Source organism: Embiotoca jacksoni, unplaced genomic scaffold (assembly GCF_022577435.1).
Source record: "Embiotoca jacksoni isolate LCO1_2020_lvr unplaced genomic scaffold, fEmbJac1.0.p SCAF_4, whole genome shotgun sequence".
In the NCBI taxonomy this organism is placed as follows: domain Eukaryota; kingdom Metazoa; phylum Chordata; class Actinopteri; family Embiotocidae; genus Embiotoca; species Embiotoca jacksoni.
The window spans coordinates 17,374,150-17,394,862 of record NW_027185392.1 but is presented as its reverse complement, the minus strand read 5'-3'; the positions used below and the strand labels follow the sequence as shown (position 1 = coordinate 17,394,862).

The window sequence follows — 20,713 nt, the reverse complement described above, 5'->3', positions numbered from 1 at the left end:
GTCTTCCTTCTGTCTACATGATTTCAGTCATTAACCATTTGCAGCTACATCACTTACCCGTGTTTCACATTTGGTACTGTTGTGTTGGTTTGCTTTCAAACTAAAATAAAATACATGTCCAATATTTTTTTTAATGATCTGTTGATATTTTCTATCTCTGGAAAGTCGAGGTACTTTGTGTTGCACTGTTTGTGTTGGAGTCTGATTATTTCTGGCCTTCATCTGAACATATTCTTTTTCCTTCCTTTTCAATTCATTATTGGATTATTGATTATCTACCTATTACTCTCCAGGGTTTACAAATGACAGATTTGATTATACAGTTAATATAACTTATTTTGTAAGACTATTAATATAAATCACTTGTCTTTATCTCCTTCATTTTAATTTTATGCCCACAAATGCTCTAATTACACCTGAATGTTTCCCCTCAGGAAAAAAAAAAAAATCACTAATCAGCTCTTACAGCTGCAACATATTTATCTGCAGGGGCAACAAAGAGAGACTCTCGTTCTTTTGCTCTCACTATGTCTGCATGGCTTTCTGTGATGATTGATCTCGTTTGTTGTATTCAAACATGTGTACTTTACCTTTGACAATAATAATTAGTGATAAGGTATTATCACTAATCAGCAAAGCTTATCTGACTGAATATAATGCTGCTTCATCATAAAACAGTCTTGTACGAACACACACTGATAAAAGACTATTTGGAGTCCTAGCAGTCAACCACAGACGAGGATTAGAGCAGATTAAATACTTCATAGATATAAACTATATGGAGGCACATTCACTCATTAATTCTATTTACACCCGACTGATTCTCACTTGCTTGAGGGTGACCGATACGACGCAGCTAACATGTTCTTACACGGACTCCCAACAAGAACTAGTCGAGTGAACAATAGTTTTATTTTCATGGCACTTTTTTTTTTAAACACGGTAAACAAAACGCTTGCTCACAGACAAGCCCCAACGAAGATATCAAAAACTGAAACAAAACAGAATAAAAACATCATGACCCACATACTGAAGGTGTGCAGGACAAAAATAACAATATTGAATTGTGATCGCTGAAACCTTTTAGTGTCGTTTCTGTCAGGAGGTGTGTCGAAGGCCAACAGTTCACATGCTGGTCAGTAGAGTTACAGTTTGTTCGTATGCTTCAGACCAAAGTGCTCGATGAGAAGGATTCGTCAGGCCCGGGCGGAGAGAGATGAGCTACAAAGACGAAACGGTCATGCAGAGCGTTTGTAGTGTATTCGTCTTCATGAGTCGTAGTGAATTCATTATTGCAGGTATGAAACCCGCAGAACAAACACAAACTGTGAACTCCGCACGGGCAAATCATTTTGGACACGAGTGTGGTGGTTTTGCATGTTTTTGCTCGTTAATCAAATGACGTTTAAAGCAGAAAGCACAAAGCACTGCATTCATGAGAAAATCAAAGCCAGAAAACATGAGAATCCTGATGTGAGCTTCGGGGTTTGCTGCATTAAGAAGCTGAGTATTAAACCTTAAATATCAGATTGTCTTTAAATACTGTAATTTTGCTGATTGTTTGTTTACATTTTTCAGCAGTACATTTTTATGATTGGCTGAGAAACAGGCAAAATGATAATTTTCCAGCTTTGATTTCATTTAGTCACCAGAAAATTGGAAACCCCCTGAACAATCCAGTAAGAAATTCAAACCAAAACGTGTCTGTAGCACAAAGTAAAAGTTAAGTGCAGATTTTTCTTGCTCTTCAGTTGCTTTATGATCAGACAGGTTTTGGTTTCAATCATCACTAACAAAGCTCTTTTATGGCTGCTTGTGTTTAGACATTTAAGATTTCATGACTTCCGTTTGTTTTTTAGTAAATCCAAGGCTTTTGAATAAATACATATCTTCTTCTGTAAAGTACTGAAACATAAAACTTAAAACTGTTCCTCTTTGTTGAGACTATCTCAGACATGGAGATCAATTTACTGATTGACAAGTGGTTGATTTTCAGGTTGTATTTTCCTCCATTTCTCCAACATATCACAGTAGATCTATGAGTGTTGTTTGTTTTCAAAAACATCAAATGACCTTATCATTTATTAATAAATGGGGTCCATGATTAGCCTGACTGTTGCTAACAGCTTCAGTTGTCAGGCCATTTCTGAACGGCAGACCAATCAGTGACTGGTGGGGGCTGCTAAGTGTGATGAAGTTGAAATTGAGTGTTTGTTTTGAAGTGTAGTTGCTATAGCGGCGGCAGTGGTAGAGCTATATGACGCAATGGTAGCAAAAATTGGAGATTTGAAGCTGGAGCAAAAACAATGTCTAGAAATTAAAGCAATGAAGTGTACAATGGTGCACTGCTGTTTACAGCTTGGTGGGTTTTGGCACACAACATACATCACAGGGTCATCAATGCTGATTGGTTAAAGGCTGCTCCAATGGAAAAGAAAATCTTCAAAAGGAGCGAGGCCAGACTCGGATATCCATGCAGCTGATCAGAGGGCTGAACTACGAAGAGAGATTAGTGGGTATGCGAGGTACGTTGGGACTAAAGCCAGGGTTGTCAGCGTTAAGAAGCCGGCTCTCTTTTAATCTGGTTTAGATCACCATGGTAACTTATGCTGCAAATTTAACCTGGTCAGGAGAAGGTTATGTTACAGAAATCAGATGAAAACAGATAAAATTACAGCCTGCTGACCAATCAATTCTCTCTGAATAATGTCATCACCAATGGTAGAAGATCCCGTGGAGCTCGGTGAGACGGTCCTCTGAGGAGGGACGGTGTTCAGAGACTGACAAACCTCTGCCTTTCCCCAGTGATTTTTATGAGGTATAGATTCATTTTTTAAAATTTTTTTTTACTGATATTATCCTACTGATTGATGCACTAAAGCATTACACTTGTTGTACTTGGAAGTTGGCAGTGAACCTTTCTACCGCTTTAAATTATGTGTATTTATGTTATTATTTGCTCCTCAGTGTGTTTGACACCTCCGGGGCTGCAGGTGGGAGGACGAGACTAAAACGTTCAAACGCGTCGAGAATACATCTAAGAATAAATTAACTTAATGGAATACGGACATGTAATTAGTCAGATCTTCCTGTGCACTTTATGGTCAGGTGATATCAGAAGCTTTTCAATGTATTCACACAGTCAGCAATTTTCTCCACATCCTTTGTGTATTCAGCAGCAACAGCTGTGCTGCTTTCAGCTCGGATTATGTGTTTAACTTCATATTTTAAAAAAAATGATAGTTTGCTCCTCATTTGTAACCTATGTTGCTCTGCTCCGAGTACACTCGTCCATGTTTGTGACTGGTCAGATGCTGCAAACACCTCTTTAGTGTGAACACAGAGCCTAAAGCAGAAAACCTGGGCTGATAACCACCGTCGTCGTACCGACTATCTCTGAGTATCTGCTTTGCTGAGCCAGCTCAAGAAAACCTGGGTAACTCGCTTCGTAGTGCACCCCTCTGGTCTGGTTCATGGCAGCCAACGTTCGCCTCAGTTATGCTTCCAACACATTTTGGCTTATTTTTTTTTTAGTTTCTCAAATAATATGACACATATCCGAATCTGACTGCATTCTTAATATCGCCCACCCCGACAAACATGCAAAACCACTGGAACGATCAATCAAAACGAACAACTGAAGCTGCGGTGTAGTTTTGTTCCTACAGTAACTAGTGATATTTACTGATGTGTCTGTTTCTGTCTCCGGTCTGTGTAAATGTCTGTCCACAGTGGGGGCAGGAGTAAGGCCTCTCCCCTGTGTGTGTCCTCATGTGAACGTTCAGTTTGTCTTTGCTGATAAAGCGTTTGTTGCAGCAGGTGCATGCGTACGGTTTGTCTCCCGTGTGGTAGCGCTGGTGCATCTTCAGCTCCGTCATGCGACCGTAAGTCCTGCCGCACTCGGGACACTCGTAGCTGGGCCGCACCTCCATGTGCTGCCTGCTGTGCAGGCGCAGCCCGCTGGACGACCTGAAGCTCTTGCTGCACTGCGAGCACTGGTAGGGTTTCTCTCCGGTGTGGATGTGGATGTGCAGCTTGAGGCTGGCGGCGGAGGGGAAGCCGTTGCCACAGATGGAGCAGAGGTGAGGTCTCTCCCCCGTGTGGATGGTCAGGTGCTTCTCCAACTTGGTCTTATTCAGGAAAGTCTTGCCGCAGACGGGGCAGGTCAGCGGCTGCTCTCCCTCGTGTGAGCTCATGTGTTCCGTCAGCTCGATCAACGCGGTGAAAGCATGGTCACACCGAGTGCACGAGTAGGGCCGCTCCTTCTTGAATTTCCTGTGTTTGAGGCAGTGTTGCTCCAGGTCTTCCTTCTCCTCAAAGGTTTCGATACAGCAGGTGCACTGGTGCGGCCGCTCTTCGGTGTGCGTCCGCAGGTGATACTTCAAGGCCGTTAGCTGCAGGAAGACGCTGTCACAGTGTGGACATCGAGATTCTCGTCTGTTGTGGACCATGATGTGCCTCTTGTAGTGAGAAAGCTTGAGGAAGCGTTTGCGGCACAGCGAACAGTAATATTGTTCGTTCTGGTGACCTTGCTCGTGTTTCTTCAGCGCGTACTCGACCTTAAACTTCTTCCCGCAGGTGCTGCAGGCGTACGACTTTTGATGAACGCCCATGTGCATCTCCAGCTCTTCCGGACCGCTGAAGGTCTCGTTACACTTCGGACACATGCCATTGTTTTCTTTGACGTGAATCTCCAGGTGTTTGTTGAGGTCTTCCGGGAAGGCAAAGTCTTTCTGACAGTCAGGACATGTGTAACACTCGCCGTTTGTGGCTTTGCGATGCGTCACGATGTGCCTTTTCAAATGATACATCCGGCCGAACACTTTGCCGCAATCGCCACAGATGAGGCTCCGAGGGCTGGTGTCCACCTTCTTGTGTAATTTAAGATGACTCACAAGTGCGGCCTTCTCCTTGAACTGTTTGTCACATGCGAGACAGGTCAGGCCTTCGATTACGTGAGTTTTCTTGTGAGCTTTCAGTTCCAGCCAGCTGCCAAAACTTTTCCCACATTTAGAGCAGATGTACTGGCCGAAGCCGTGCTGGTTCCTCACGTGTCGGGTCATGTGGTAGGACTGGCTGAAGGTCATAGCGCAGACTGAGCAGCTGAAGGGTTTCTCCTTGGTGTGCGTCCTCATGTGTCTGGCGAGTTTGTTTGGCCCTCTGAAGCGCCGGCCGACGCAGATGGGACAAAAATGTCCCGTTGTCTTCGTCTTGGCGCCGTCTTTTTCTTTCTTTTTGCTTCCGTCTGGAGATGCAGCTTCACCGGAGTTCTTGTCTTTCGTTGTAACACCGACTTCCGATTCTTTACCCTGAGGATCCCCATTACTCGAGTCTGCAACAGCCACTTCTTCGCTCTTCACTTCAATTCTGTCGCTCTCCCGACGCCCGTCTGTTTGGGTGCACCGGGCTTTGCCGTGCGACACGATGTGACCAGAAAACGCATCGCCGTCGGTGAACTTTTCATGACAATCCGGACACGACAGAAGTCGCGACCTGTGCGTCCTCTTGTGACTTTGCAACTCTGCAAAGCTCCCGAAGCTTTTCCCGCAGGTGGAGCAGACGTGTTGGCCGGCGCCGTGCTGGTTCCTCAGGTGTCGGGTCATGTGGTAGGACTGGCTGAAGGTCACGGCGCAGACCGGGCAGCTGAACGGCTTCTCCTTGGTGTGCGTCCTCATGTGTCGGGCGAGCTTGTGTGCGTCTCTGAAGCGATTGCTGCAGATGGGACAGTGGGGGCCTTTTCGCTTCGTCGAAGAAAGGACAAAATCTTCATCCTCAACATCATCATCATCATCGTCATCCTCCTCCTCCTCATCATCATCATCATCATCATCATCATCGACACCATCACTAGCTCTGTCGCAGTCTTCCTCTTCTATCTTAAGGGGGGATGATGATGATGAGACTCCGTTATCACCCTCATCTGCTTTGCTACCGGAAAGATTAGCCCTCTTCGACTTATCTTCATCGTTGTCGCTGTGGTACAGTTTATCGTTGCTGTAGAAGAAGTTCTCTTTGTGTCGAGAAGGTTTTCTTGGGGTTTTAGTCAAGCGCGGGCTTGTTTTCTTCCTTTCCTCGCCGCGCTTCGGCCGTCCTCTTTTGGCCTTTCTGTGAACAGGTGGGTCTGGATCGTCTCCAACGTCCACACTGACCTCATGAATATCAAAAAGTTGAGATTCATGTGAAACGGCTTCCACCTCTTTACCAACAACCAACGCTGTGGCCAAGGTCAGAGTGTCTCTCCCCAGCAGCAGCGTCTCTCTGAGTTGTGGCTGGTTTGTTTTCTCAATCAGCTGCTCCAGGATGAGTCGGTCCTGTAGGTTTCCATAGTTGCAAGGCTTCAGCAGTTCTTCTAACGCCGAGACAAACTGACCTACAGTCTCACCGGGCATCTGAGCCCTTTGGTGGAATTTAAGGCGCTGCGTCTGAGAGGTGTGATCGGAGCCGAAGTAAACCGTCAGCGTCGAGATGGCCGCTGCGAACGCGGTTTCCTTCCTGATCAGCGTCGTGAAGATGCGCTGCCCCTCTGGGCCGAGGCAGTTCTGTAGCAGCGCACACCTACTGGAGTCCACAAGCTCTTTTTCACCGAGCGCCTCGATGTAGTTCTCAAAAGCTTTTAGCCATCTAGGCCAAAGCATGGCCGGCTGACCGGGGACAGGCAGGAAGGGTGGAGGCGGGGAGAGGATTATCAGCAGCGGCTCCGGGAGTGTCTCCGTGGAGGAGTCCGGCTTCGTCACGTCCTCATCGAGTTCTACCGTCACTTCACCCATTGTTAGATTGAAGTGTGTTTTGCTCAAAGAGGCCGGTTAGTTTCTTCTTTGAGTCAAATACACAGAATTAGCATGTCAGCTTCTTCAGTCTGTGATCTGGTTCCTGATGTTTCGTGCCGCTCTGGTCCATCTGGGACGAACTGTAAAATAAACAAATACAAATCAATTTCAGGTTAAATGAGTTGATATGTAATTTCAATCTGTCGCAATAAAATAAGCACGACAGGTACACCTAGCTTCAACTATTTAGTCTGATACCACAATCTTCCAATAAAACCTTCATTCACGAAGCCCATCTTGCTCGTCAGTTCACTGTCACTATGTCCTGTAAAAACCTCAAGTTTTTTTCTTGGATTCTCCTTAAAATCGATTCACTTACTCCTTTCACATATTTCCGAAGCTTTATTTTAATTCGCCATTATAATATACATATATATATAATTACTCCGTTTTATCTACTCAAACTACATAACTTATATTTTAATGATTATTTTATAACCTTCTTATTTTATGTTTTTGTTGATGTTAATTCATCTTTCATGTTAATCTTCCTTCATCTTACAGTAAATGGTTAACTGTGGTAAAGTCTCATCTGTCAACTTGTCTTGTTGTTGTGATCGCTGGCATTGTGTTTTTATTTTTGTTTGTTCTTTGCTCTGTAAGTGACTCGATGTCGTTGTAAATGAGTCACTCTCAATGATTTCTAAATCATTATAAATAATAAAGTATAAATAAAGGTTGAATGAATGAATTTGAACACATTTGAAGACTAACAAATATGTGTGAAAATAAACTAGCATGTCATGTTCTTGATAAAATGATTTAAATAAAAGTGTCTGATCACTAACAATGCAACTAATAATTATTTTCATGTTCGATTAGAGCTTTTTATGGCCAAAGAGTGCATCTGCTTCTACATGAACATTTTTAACTTCTTTGTGTGCTCCTAATTTCTTTTTTTTAAGTAGCACAGAACTTAATTAATTATTACTCATAGATCTATACTGTGTGTGTGTGTGTGTTTCTTCTCTTTGTGCACAACTATGATGAAAACCATTGGAGGACAGTGGAAGTGGAAGACTCTGGTATCTACGAGACACCAGCCATCGGTCTGAATATACAGACAAAGCTTTCTAAAAACACTGAAATACATTTTTTTGAAGACGTTGACTCACTAAAACAACTTGATGGAAACTAGCTGAAGTCCCTGACACACTTTACATTTAAAAAAAATGAATGAGTTGTACTATTTGTCAGTCGGTGTGTGATCAGAACCTCGGTCCATGAGGGAAATACTTCACGTATTCTGCTTACTACACATTTTTTGAGAGATTAAGTGTTTGAGCCTGTAGTGACTGGGGCCCTGTTAGGGAGCTTGGGGGGGCTTCAGGGGGCCCGTGGACTGAACAGGGATTAACTGCAGATGCTTATTGTTATACAGCTGGTGTTGTCAGGACCATGTGTTTCTGGTTTCTAGTTCCGTCCCTGTCAGCTGAGAGAAAAATACCATGAACTGCCCTATAATTACTCATTGATGTGGCTCTCTCAACATTTTTTACAATGGACAGCTAGACATCGTTGTCATCCGCCGCCCCTCCCTGTGGTGCTTTTTTGACAACCACTGCTGGATGGCACCGAGTCAGTTTCAGCACCATTTTGGACATAAAACAGCAACAGGAAGACGGCAAACAGTATAAATATATAATTACGCTCAACACGTATACAGTGGATGCCAAATGCACGCACTCTCAAAACTTGTGAAAGCTGTGATATTGTGTTAAAACTATTATTTTAGAGAAGAGGACTCACTGATGCAGATTTTTTATAAATTTAACAACATTTGAGGGAATTGAACCTTTCAGGTGTATGAAATAATTCTTAGATCTTCAAATAGGAGCAAAAACTAGTGTGTTTTACTTCATATTTTTTGTTGAGTGTAGATCACATCAGAGGAAGTGCATCATGCTCTAACACACTGTGGCTATAATAGAGTACTAACAGTTATACGAGACATTAACGCTGCCGACAGGCTAAACACACCGGTGCTAGTTTCATTTTCAAAAGCCTGGTATTGATCTGGTATCCATGTATTCATCCCATTTAAATTAATTGGGTTGACAAAGTATTTGGAGCATATTTCAGTGTAACAGTGTAGTTACTGAAAATTAAGGTCTCCAAAATGACCATTAAAATAAATATACATCTCTCTCAATCAGATTGAATGACCACTTGTATTTATCATGAAAGGAGGATTTATTTCTGGGCTGATGTATCATATTGAACGCATCGGATTTAATGTTTTAGCTGATTGGTCTGTGAATTTTGTGACATCTCTAATTTGATCCACTTTGTAATGTCGTCAAGTTATTTCGCTCAATGGTTCCCAACCTAATGGTTTCCGACCGGGGGTTCCTGAGAGGGCTGCAGGGTGTGCAGCAAATAGACAAATAGTTTAATTTCACTTTAATGACCTACAATGGCCCCAAGACCCCGTTGTGAATGCAGTAAGGAAAACTATATATTTAGATGTTAAAAAAAAAAAAAAAAAAAAAAAAAGATTTGCAGGATCTGTTTGCCTTTTAGATGAATTAAGTTTTATTTTAATTTGGAGGATGAATTAGAGGATGCGCTCCATGTTGGCTGATGACCGGACCGAGCCACCGGGGCCCCCTCATGCGCTGCAGGCTGCGCCCCCGTGACGAGCTGCAGGCTGCGCCCCTGTGACGAGCTGCACTGAGCGGACCAGCGGCTTTAATCGGCGGTACGTCGTCTCCTCTCTTTTCCCTCTACAGCGTCTAACCGACAGCGACAGGATATTGTAGACGCAGCTGCAGAGGAAACAACACGCACCGAGGTGAGTGTGAAGCAATGAAAGAGGAGGAGACGAAAACTCACCGACCAAACTGGGTCACAAACCACGACGTGTGCGGACCCGCAGCTTCCGCTCCGAGCCGCCGCCGCCGCCGGGACCACGCAGCTCCCCGCAGCCTTATCGCCTCTCTACTGACGCTGCGACCGGACACCAAACCGCTTGGCTAAAAAGCGAAGCATGAAGTGATAAAAATATGTCCGCCATGCTTGACAGTCCTTCTTCCGGACACCGCAACAGCCCCCCCACCCCTCCGGGGGTCCCGTGGCACCGCCCTACAGCGGCCCCTGCTGGCTGGGAGACGCACGACCGCAAACCACGAAGCGTAACGTCAGTGAAAATCAGCTGGAAGTATCCAGGTCCTTTACTGAAGTAAAAGTACGGGTACCACACGGTGCTAATACCCCGTTACAAGTATAATGTAACTGAAGTGTACGCGTTAGGAGGTCAATTAAATATTTGATCTTATTGGAGTTACATTGCAGATGTTTCAGCAGCTGTAGTTTGGTTTGAATTAGAGCTGATTTTTAAGTGCTTTGTACAACAGCTGCAAACGATGACCCCCAAATGACCTCATGACAACACTGGTTTTCTTACAGTGAAAGTGCAAATTCAAAATGACTGACGATGATTAATGAAACGCATTAAAATGGTTCAAAGGAAAGGCAACAAACATTCATGAAGCTGAAATCTGGGATGGTTTTTATTTTGTTGTAACTTCCCTTCTCAGACAAACAGTACATCACATCAATCTCATTGTCTCTGTAACGTGCCACACATTTTTATTGGTCGGATAATCAGACCGTAATCAGGCAGAGTGACAATAATGAATTATGATGAATATATTCTCGTTACATCCTATTTGTTTAGAGTTGCGCTGAAGATTTTCATCAGTGTTAATGACTGCTTGGCTAATTAGCGCGTCAGTTATCAAAATAAATTACCTGGAATTGGAAGTGAAACTAATTACATATCAACATAAATGGTGTTTGAATCAAATACCTGTAATTAATGGTTTTACATGTTCATTCAGAAGGGTTTTTATTCTACTTCTTTAAAAAAAAATATGTATCTATATGGTGTTTCTTTGTGCTTTGAATTTATTTCATTGATTTATGTTTTTGTGATCCTGCTTTCAGCATTTGACTGCAGGCAGAAATCTCAGACATACAGCGGGTAAAATAAGTATTGAACGCGTCACCATTTTTCTCAGTAAATATATTTCCAAAGGTGCTGTTGACATGAAATTTGTACCAGATGTTGGTAACAACCCAAGTAATCCATACTTACAAAGAAACCAAAACAAAAAAAGTTCAGAAATTAAGTTGTGTAATCATGTGAAATGACAAAAGTATTGAACACGCTTACTGATATTTATTTAATACTTTGTACAAAAGCCTTTGTTGGTAACGACAGCTTCAAGACGCCTCCTGTATGGAGAAACTAGTCCTTTGCAAAATGTGATTTGGGCCGATTCTTCCACACAAACAGCCTTCAAATCTTGAAGGTTTCGTGGGGCTCCTCTATGAACTCTGATCTTCAGTTCTTTCCATAGATTTTCATTTGGATTCAAGTCAGGTGATTGACTGGGCCGTTCTAGCAGCTTTATATGTTTGGGATCATTGTCTTGCTGAAATGTCCACCCTCGTTTCATCTTCATCGTCCTGCTAGATGGCAGCAGATTTTTTTTTTTTTATCAAGAATGTCTCGGTACATTTTTTCATTCATCCTTCCTTCAATTACGTGAAGTTTGCCAGTACCGTGTGCTGAAGAGCAGCTCGACACCAGGATGTTCCCGCCTCCAAACTTCACTGTTGGTCTGGTGTTTTTAGGGGGATGTGCAGCGCTGTTTGTCCTCCAAACATGGTGTGTATTATGGCATCAAAAGAGTTCAATGTTGCTCTCATCTGACCAGACTATATTCTCCTAGTATTTCACAGGATTGTCCAAATGTTGTGCAGCAGACTTTAAACGAGCTTCAACGTGCTTTTTCTTCAGCAATGGAGTCTTGCGTGGTGAGCGTGCATACAGGCCGCGGCGGTCGAGTGCATTACTTATTGTTTTCTTTGAAACAATTGTACCTGCTACCTCCAGGTCTTTCTGAAGCTCTCCACGAGTGGTCCTTGGCTCTTGGACAACTCTTCTGATAATTCTTTTCACCCCCCCTGTCAGAAATCTTGCGAGGAGCACCCGGTCGTGGCCAGTTTATGGTGAAATGATGTTCTTTCCACTTCCGTATTACGGCCCCAACAGGGCTCACTGGAACATTCAGAAGTTTAGAAATGCGTCTGTAACCGATGCCATCAGTATGTTTTACTACAATAAGGTTGCGAAGGTCTTGAGAGAGCTCTTTGCTTTTACCCATCATGAGATGTTTCTTGTGTGACACTTTGGTAATGAGACACCTTTTTATAGGCCATCAGTTGGGACTGAACCAGCTGATATTCATTTGCACTGACAAGGGGCCAGATTGCGTGTCATTTCACATTATTACTTAATTTATTTGTTTTGGTTTCTTTGTATGTATGGATTACTTGGGTTGTTACCAACATCTGGTGAACATGTCATGTCAACAGCACCTTCGGAAATATATTTACTGAGAAAAATGGTGACGTGTTCAATACTTATTTTACCCGCTATATCTCAAAAGGTTTTTATTACCACTTTTCTTTTGGGTGACCCAGCATTTTATTTGACAGCATACTGTATGGTAGCAGAGTAAGTGTAGTTCTGTAGTTCAGTGAAGGTATTTGTATTTGAGTATTTCTATTGGAAACGTCTTTATGCTTCTATATCACTAAATTTATGACTACCAAAGTTACTTTGTAGATTAAGATTCTTTTGGTATAATATGTATAATATGATGTGTCTTGTTAAAGATCAAACCTGATTCCCAACTTTTCTACCCTTACAATGAAGCAGCATGTCATTGTCACATTTCAGAAATTGTTATTTGCAGTTCCACCAAACTGGGATTTTCACTCTAAACTTCTCAAACGGATTCATTAAACAACAATTTGAGGCCCAAAGAGGTAAAACTACTCCATGTTTTACAAAAAGATATTGTTTTCTCCCTGTCTTTAAAGGCCAGAGCTAAAAGTTGGGATCATCTCTGTCCAACAGTCAAATGCTGTCCGTCACAGGAGACATTTCTCTGAAGTCCTTTCGTACTTTTACTTCAGGATTTAGAATGCAGGACTTTCACTCGTAATTTGTTGTGTTGGTACTCTTACTTAAGTAATCTGACTACTTCTTCTATCACTATGTGACAGTTTTCAGAGTGTACGCTGTGATTGTAATTACTGCTGTCTGTCTTTGATAAATGATCTCTTACGTCATCATTTAATAATTCAACCAGCTGCTGTCTGCAGTTTCCTGGATTTCGAGCAGTGTATCACGGGGATCCCTCACACACTGAAACACTGCTGATAAAGCTCCGGCCTTTCCCTTCTTTTACAACTTCAATAAAAGACACCAACAACAATCGCAGGCCTGGCTGCACTGATCCCTTCTGTTCTTCCATCTTTAATTCAGCTCATGTGATGTAGAAGATGCTGCAGGTGGCGCTGTTAAAACAGACCACGCAGACACACTGGTAAACAATGACCATTTATTCACACACTGGATGGGGCTCAAAACAAGCGTGACAGAGTGAAGGAGGCCGCTGGCTGCCTGGTCGGGTAATGGACCTTTAAATTATACATGAGCAGGAAACTTACAGATGGTTTCTGTTTGCACTTAAAGAGAAGTACAAAGTCCACGTGTGTCGTCCCGGCTGCTCCTGGAGGTGAAGCCGGGGTTCAGATGGACGGGGCTTCACGATTCAAAGTCCAATCATACTCCGTGTGAATGAGAATGATTCTCTAAAACATCACATGTACTTGTTCCACACTCGCTCTCAAGTCACTGCAGCTGTTTTTTTTTAAGGATTCCTTCATTTGTGTCTCATCAGTTTGTGAACTCTCTCCAATGCTGCTTTAAGTTACGCAAATCTTGTCGAACAACGTACAACAGCACACGAGTAAAAAGGGTTTCCCTGTACAAAATCCCTCTTAAAAATACAAATGTACGAACAATGGCACACTTTGCTTAGCGGTGAACTACGCAGACGGATGAACGGGCTTCTGAACTGAGCGCCGAGGCGTTTTACACGCATGCTTGTACGCACACGTGTCACACTCACACTTATAAAAAATGAAACGTGAACAGAAGGAAGGTGAAATGTTTTGGGGGTTCTGGTTCAGTGCAAGCATTATGACTCGGGAGGCTGCGGAACAAGGAGCGCTGACAACAGGCAGTAAAAAACATGGTTTTCATATATTCCAACTCAAACATCACACGCCGCTGTCAGAAATGACTCTTACACGGAGAATGCCGCATGTTCTGAAGAACCTCTGCCTCACTCTCCCGTCCTTTTCAAGTTCAAAAATGGTGATCATTGATCGTTCCTTTTTTTCTCCTCCTCTGTGTGGCGGTCTTTTAAAGCTGACAGCTCCGTGTTTGTGTACATGAACCAGTCCGTCAGAAAAAGCTGCTCCTCTCTGTGCCGTCTTTGAACAACTCGCCGCAGCATTGAAGTTTCTCTCTCCCAGCGGGAGACGCTGAAATGACGCATCAGAGGGTGTGTGTGTGTGTGTGTGTGTGTGTGTGTGTGTGTGTGTGTGTGTGTGTACTTGTGCACTTACGTGTAAAGACAGACAACAGAGCTTTGTGCAGGAATTCCAGGCTCCACCAGTTCGAGGTTGCGTTTCCACCTCGACGTTAAACGCATTACGGACTCGGCATGAATATCTGGCGGAGCACGTCGCTGTGAATGTGTGGAAAACGAGAAGAGTAACTGTGTGTGTGAGCACAGTGACACAGAGGCAGGCGTAAGAGAGCAACACACACACCCGTCGACGCGGGGTCTTTGTGAACGAGGGGAGAAGGCGAGTGAGAAGTGTAAGTTTAGTTCTTGGGGGCACGAAGGGCTGTTTGGTCACCAGTCCGTCCCACGTCTCCTCATCTCGTCCTCCCCTCTCCTCCGAAGCCGCCGGCTCGGTTTCCTTTTGTCCAAACACACGCCGGCCCCCCTCCTTCAATATGTGTACGTGTGTGTGTGTGTTTTTATTTTGTGCAGATTTTGTCTCTAGAGTCAAACAAAAGAGGAGAATCCCGTCACGGGGGTGCGTGACCCCGGCGGGTTGGTGTTGGGGTTGACGTGTGTGTGCGCAGGCTGCCCGGTGGGCGTGTAGGTGCCACCTGTGCTGTGCTGGGTGACCACGGTCTGGTAGTAGGGCTCCGTGTCCACGGTGGCGCACTCCTCGTAGCCAAAAGGAGCGCCGATGCCTTTCAGTCCTTTTGGCTGCCGCTTCCAGGAGTTGTAGTATGTGGGGTCGCTCATGTAGTGGTTAACGAAGGAGTGCTTCGGCTGCTCGTCCTCGTAGTCGCTGTCTGTTAACTGGAGAGAGAGACACACACACACACACACACACACACACACACACACACACACACACACACACACACGCACACACACACACACACACGCACACAGGGGTTAGATGAACAACTTATCAAAGTGACAAACACATAATAAACTGAGTGGACATATTTAGAATTAAACTCCTATAGAGTTGTTGGACAGTTAAAAACAATCATCAAAACCGATGCAGCAGAACCAGAGATGCGATACTTTTTTTTTTTATCTCAAGCATGTCACTTTGTCAAAACCTGCTCTTTACATTACCCACAATGCAGCTCGACTGCTGACAGTTCGGTCGCAGATGTGTGTTATGCGAGTGGCAGCTAAAACGTCCTCCCGTCTGAAACGAGGAGGTCTGGTAAACCTTTTAACTCCTCAGATTGTTTTAATGCTCACATTCATCAGATTTAAGACACAGACACAGTGGAACTCAGTGAGGCCTGTGAACAGACTTTAAAGGGTAAAACAGGTGTCATTGCCTATTTTTTCTTGGATTTGAAGCTGTCTAAAGTTACATGATCAGATGGTGTTTAAGAACTCCGTCTTACACCAGGTGCAAAGCGCATAAAGTATCTTAAGTAGTTTGGGATCAACACAGTTGTCCACGTTGCTAAAATAGCAAATGTACTTGCAGCCATGTCAATGGTGCGATACTTTACTGTGATTTTAAGGGCATATTAAGATAGTAATGCGCATTCACTCTGCGTGTTACATACACAGGAGAAGCAGCAACACACAAACATGCAAAGAATTAAAAATAAAAAAAAGATTATTATTGTGAACATCAATCTGCTGTTTGCTCTGCAGAGAAGTGCTCTTTCATGCTAAAAATCCACTGTTATAACAGCAAAAGCTAAATTAAGAGCGATGCGTAAGCACACACGGTTCTAAAAGTAAATGGAAAAAGAAACTCCGATTGGTTTATTTCATGTTAAGCATAAAACAGTCCTGTGATTAATTTAGAGTTAAAGTACCATCCCTGTGAAGCCATGCATCTTACTGTGTGCTCAAACTATCTGCGGTTAAACTATAGAAAGTGGATTTATAAAATGCACATGGGTGGTACACTTTAGATAATTAAAAAAAGAGCCCTAAGCCATCATCAGGGGCCCTTCAGCTAATTTATCATGTTGAATCTGTGGTGGAGGCAGAAGGTTTGAGAGCTCAGTCATTTTAGACATTTAATCTGCTTTCTCTCTTCAACAAGAACAACATCAGTGCAGCACAGACACTTTTCTATTTCTATTGTATTTTCAAGGAATTTCATATCAGAAATGTTCCAGGTTAAACTCTGAGAATAGGACACAACTGTTTAATCAGGTTTCACCACAGCGTAAAAATTGCCTTCTTCTCTGGATTTGATTTTTGTATTCAAATGTATAAAAGGGAAGGAGATGATTAAAGCAAGCAGTGAGGAAATGAACGAGGGAGTCCTCAAATAATGTAATGAAACGTTAAAGTGAAATACACACATATTTGACAGGAGACAGTAGAGAGACGGCAGGAAATTAGAGCAGAGAGATGGGAGGTCAGAGCTCAGGCTCGAACCTGGGGAAGCTGTTAAATCAATTTCATCACAACTTTGCCTCAAGTGGTTTGTGTGACACCCTCTGTCCTTTGACAGGGAGAAACAAGGAGTTCTCGATGTGTTGGTAACACAAGTTCCTGTCCAGAGCGAGGGAGAGACGGACAGCTAGAAAGAGATACCTCTGACTCAGAGACCTCAGTGGGTTTCTCAGTGAGGGTGGTGCTCTCAGTGAGCACGGCTCCGTTATAGTTGTTACAGATATCCTCATCGGAGTAGTGGAGGCCACCTGGACTGGGCCGGGGAGGAGACCTGGACACACATGTAAGACATTAAATCTGTTCTTTTAGGATCAGATACAGGAACGTGTGTGTGTGTGTGTGTGTGTGTGTGTGTGTGTGTGTGTGTGTGTGTGTGTGTGTGTGTGTGTGTGTGTGTGTGTGTGTGTGTGTGTGTTCACCTGGTCCCGTTCTTTTTCAGGAAGGAGTTCTTGGTGTTCAGCGTCCTGCTGTTGAGCTCCAGAGCGGTGAAACCTCCGTTGTCCAGCGTCACAGACTCCTCCACTGTGGACACGTGCTTCCCTGCAGGAAAAACAAAAGGAAACACATGAAACTGGTTCAAAGAAATAAAACATCCAATGCAGTTCAGCAGAAACTGTTGCACAGAGTTCATGTGCCTTCTCCTGTTTATCTATTGTGTATTCAGCGACCTCAGCCTCAGAATAAGAAGCGAATTAAAGTGGGACGTATAATTTGGCTGTCGGGCATCAACAACACAGAAAACCTTCATCATTTCTCCACCAATAACAATACAGGAGGAGACAACAGAAGGAGACAAGGCCATGCTTTAAATTGAAATCTAAAATCTAATTTACTCATTGACTCTTGTTGTTTATGTTTGTGGGGTCGTCCTGCCTGCACTCTCTCCCCTCCTGCAGCACCGCCCAAACTGTCTGAGCGCTCCGCTGCCCAGAGGTTGTGCCAAGGTTTCTGTGGCAACTCAAGGTATCAGCTGTCCTGATGTAACCTGCGCTTGTCAGGGCGCACACACGCACGCACGCACGCACGCACGCACGCACGCACACACACACACACACACACACACACACGTACAAACAAACACACACAAACACACGTACACAGACTTCTGTGCCCATCACTGAAAACATCACAGGAAGCCTGAGAGGAGAAGAAAACAGGAAGAAAAGCCTCCATGTGCTTTAACTGGGCGACGCATCACACAAACTAACAGAGTTTTGTCATAATGAGGAGGAAGTTTGTTCTTTATCTCATGTTGGTGCTGAGTAGGACTCCGACCTTCGAGCTCAGCTCTCTGATCGACCTGTGGAGGCGGTGTGAGCTCAGATACAACAGAACTGTCCAGATGTGAATATGAAACACTAAAGACAGAGGTGGCAGTTTGGACTTTGGTTAAAAAAACATGGAATCATTCAGTATCACAATCGTGAATTTTAAAGCTTTTACAAGCTCTATTACATTAAGCTGCTGATAAATAAATCTAAATAAATCTTAGAAACCTTATAGTGCTGCGTTAAAAGTCACCTTCCTTCAAGTTAAATTCAACGGTAGATTTACCAGTTTACTTTCATATAGTAAATATTATTTTTTGTAGTTGTGAGCTGCTAAACTACCTGACTTTGGCACAAGTAAAACAAAACGTAACCTAAAGCCATGTAAAAAAAACAAAGTTTTTAATTTGGGCTTGAGAGAGACAATTACTACTGAGATGCTTCAGGGTGCTGTTTGTCCTGAGTCATCCTGACCAAGGTTCCTCCTACCGATCGTAGTCCTGCAGGAACAACACTGCTGGAGGCAGTTTTCCTCTACAAGCAGTACTTGTGCTGATACACGTCTCAACTTGTCAGAGCCACAAAATCTGGAAGACACTGATAAATCTGGAAGACACTGATAAATCTGTGGAGAGTTTGTCTGCTGAGCCTGCTGAGGCTGAGTGGAACAAAGTTTATGTGGCCAAAGGCAGAAAGATTCATCCTTTACCAATTCTAATTTACTATTATCAGTGTTGCATCACAGCTGAATTAATGTCTCCACGGGGACATCATGACAGCACTAGGGACTGAACAGTAGATCCACTGACCTGTGCCGCAGGCCTTGTACTTGGTGCTGTGTCCATGCAGCAGCAGCGTGAAGACAAGGACCAGAATGAGGATGAGTCCCACCAGAGCCATGACCAGCAGGAACCACCACTCCTCGTAGAAGGGACGCTCGGACAGCGCTGCAGCCACACAGAGAAATATCAACGTTTCAGGAGCTTCAGCCCTTGAATCTGTAGTTTATCTCCCAGTGTTGAACACAACAAAATATAAATTATACTTTTTGAGACCTGATCTTTTAACTTGAAAAAAAGAGGATTGAAAGCATCAAATTCCTGGCTCAGTTTAGGACACACATATTATTAATAGATGGGTTTAAGAATTTTCATAAATGATGAAATTTACTGAGAAACTGGTCAATTTGATGTGCCAGAGATGGGAAACAATAAACAAGCTATACTATCAGTACTGTCCTCTGAATGCTCAGTAGGGGGTTGTAGTTGCGTGACTTTGCCTTTAGATGGCAGCAAAAGCGCATAACAACTACAGTGATTTCTGTATTCAACAGACGTCTGTCACTCCATCTGTGTGTGTGTGTGTGTGTGTGTGTGTGTGTGTGTGTGTGTGTGTGTGTGTGTGTGTGTGTGTGTGTGTGTATGTGTGTTTACCAGCGAGAGCAGCAGAGGGTGTACTCGGCAGTCCGTAACCATAGCGATTAACAGCGATGACTCTGAACTCGTAGCTGATCCCTGATCTGAGGCGCTCCAGCGGCACCGACACGGACCTGCTGCTGGGAGGGAGGAGTCTGATGAAGGAATCCCACACTCCTTCATCTGCACAGAGAGGGAGAGTCGGGGTTTGACGGACAAGAAAAAGGACCATTTGAGAAGTAGTCCCTTTCAAAAGTCAGAGTGTGATTAAAGAAAATGATAAATTGTCAGATTACATTTAAGATGATAATGATGATGATAATGTGGCATTGGCAGTAATGACTGTTATTACTGTTAATAAAAGAGCTATATCCATTATTACCAGCAGCAGAATTAAACCCCAGCCTACACTCGCTCCTGCAGTGTTTAAACAATTTACCACAGACATTCCTTTCTGTATCTGCAAATCTTCATTAGGAAATTACGGCTGACTTGATTTGCACAGCGGGCCTTAATGAATCTGTAAAAAACCTGCACTTACAACAGTTTAATGCAGGGTAGTACTCAAACTCCCTCTTGATCAATGAACGGAATTAGTAAACATAATGAAAAGGTGAATGTGGAGGACGTCGTGCTGACCCGTGTGAAGCGTTGGTGTTGGAGCTCACCTGAGGGACGAGCCTCAATGACATAACCAGTCACAGGTGCTGCACCGATGTCTCCCTCTGACCAGTGGATAGCGAGCGCAGCGGACGTCTTGGAGATGGACATTTCCATGGGTGACCCCGGCGAGCCTGGAGTGTCAGAAAGACACATCTCTTAGGAGGACATTGTGTTGACATCTATTAATTTCCTGAGAACTGGTAGTTGGCATAAATGTCACAATCCCATCAAATAACCTAAAACATGACATCACAGCACGGCCATTTTATGATTTGATATGACTACAAATACCAAAGTAAGATGTTCTTTATCATGCATGATGGATTGCATGAGTCAGAGGACACAACAGCACATGGTTTTCATTGTGTATTTCAGTATCACACGAGCACAGGTCTTATTCAGATGGCACATGACCCGTACCAGAACCTTATCCTGAGCCTTGTTCTATATTCTGGTCTAGATCTGAAAAGATGAATTGATTATTCAGTTAATAGAAACTATTTTGAAACGTTGTAGTTTACTTTTTCAAGCAAAAAACATTTCTGTTTTCTGTTACCATAATTTGAATATTGTAACATTTTATACTGACATTTGAAGACTTCACATTCTGCTTAGAAATGATAATGAGCATTATTCACTTTTTTCTGACCTTTTATAGACCAAATAATGAATTAGTCAACAGACAAAAGAAACTAAAGAAT

General features: G+C 43.4%; 2 protein-coding genes across 3 annotated transcripts in view; both read right to left on the bottom strand.

Moving 5' to 3' along the window:
• Positions 1 to 893: 893 nt before the first annotated feature.
• On the bottom strand, positions 894 to 9,859 carry LOC138208612 (zinc finger protein 585A-like). Its single transcript, XM_069166628.1, has 2 exons — positions 9,663 to 9,859; positions 894 to 6,907 (listed from the first exon to the last, which is right to left on the bottom strand). Exon 2 carries the CDS (start codon positions 6,765 to 6,767, stop codon positions 3,672 to 3,674), a length of 3,096 nt encoding a protein of 1,031 aa, XP_069022729.1. The 5' UTR covers positions 6,768 to 6,907; positions 9,663 to 9,859; the 3' UTR covers positions 894 to 3,671.
• A 3,373-nt stretch (positions 9,860 to 13,232) lies between these two features.
• LOC138208921 (protein sidekick-1-like) overlaps positions 13,233 to 20,713 on the bottom strand; it is a 239,670-nt gene continuing 232,189 nt past the window's right edge. For both annotated transcript variants that reach the window (XM_069167153.1, XM_069167152.1), the window contains 6 exons: positions 20,018 to 20,143; positions 19,368 to 19,532; positions 18,744 to 18,881; positions 17,086 to 17,206; positions 16,808 to 16,937; positions 13,233 to 15,076 (listed from right to left, as the gene is read on the bottom strand). In XM_069167153.1, the coding sequence (XP_069023254.1) occupies positions 14,771 to 15,076; positions 16,808 to 16,937; positions 17,086 to 17,206; positions 18,744 to 18,881; positions 19,368 to 19,532; positions 20,018 to 20,143 (986 nt within the window). In that variant the 3' untranslated portion in view covers positions 13,233 to 14,770. The remainder of the gene's footprint in view (positions 15,077 to 16,807; positions 16,938 to 17,085; positions 17,207 to 18,743; positions 18,882 to 19,367; positions 19,533 to 20,017; positions 20,144 to 20,713) is intronic.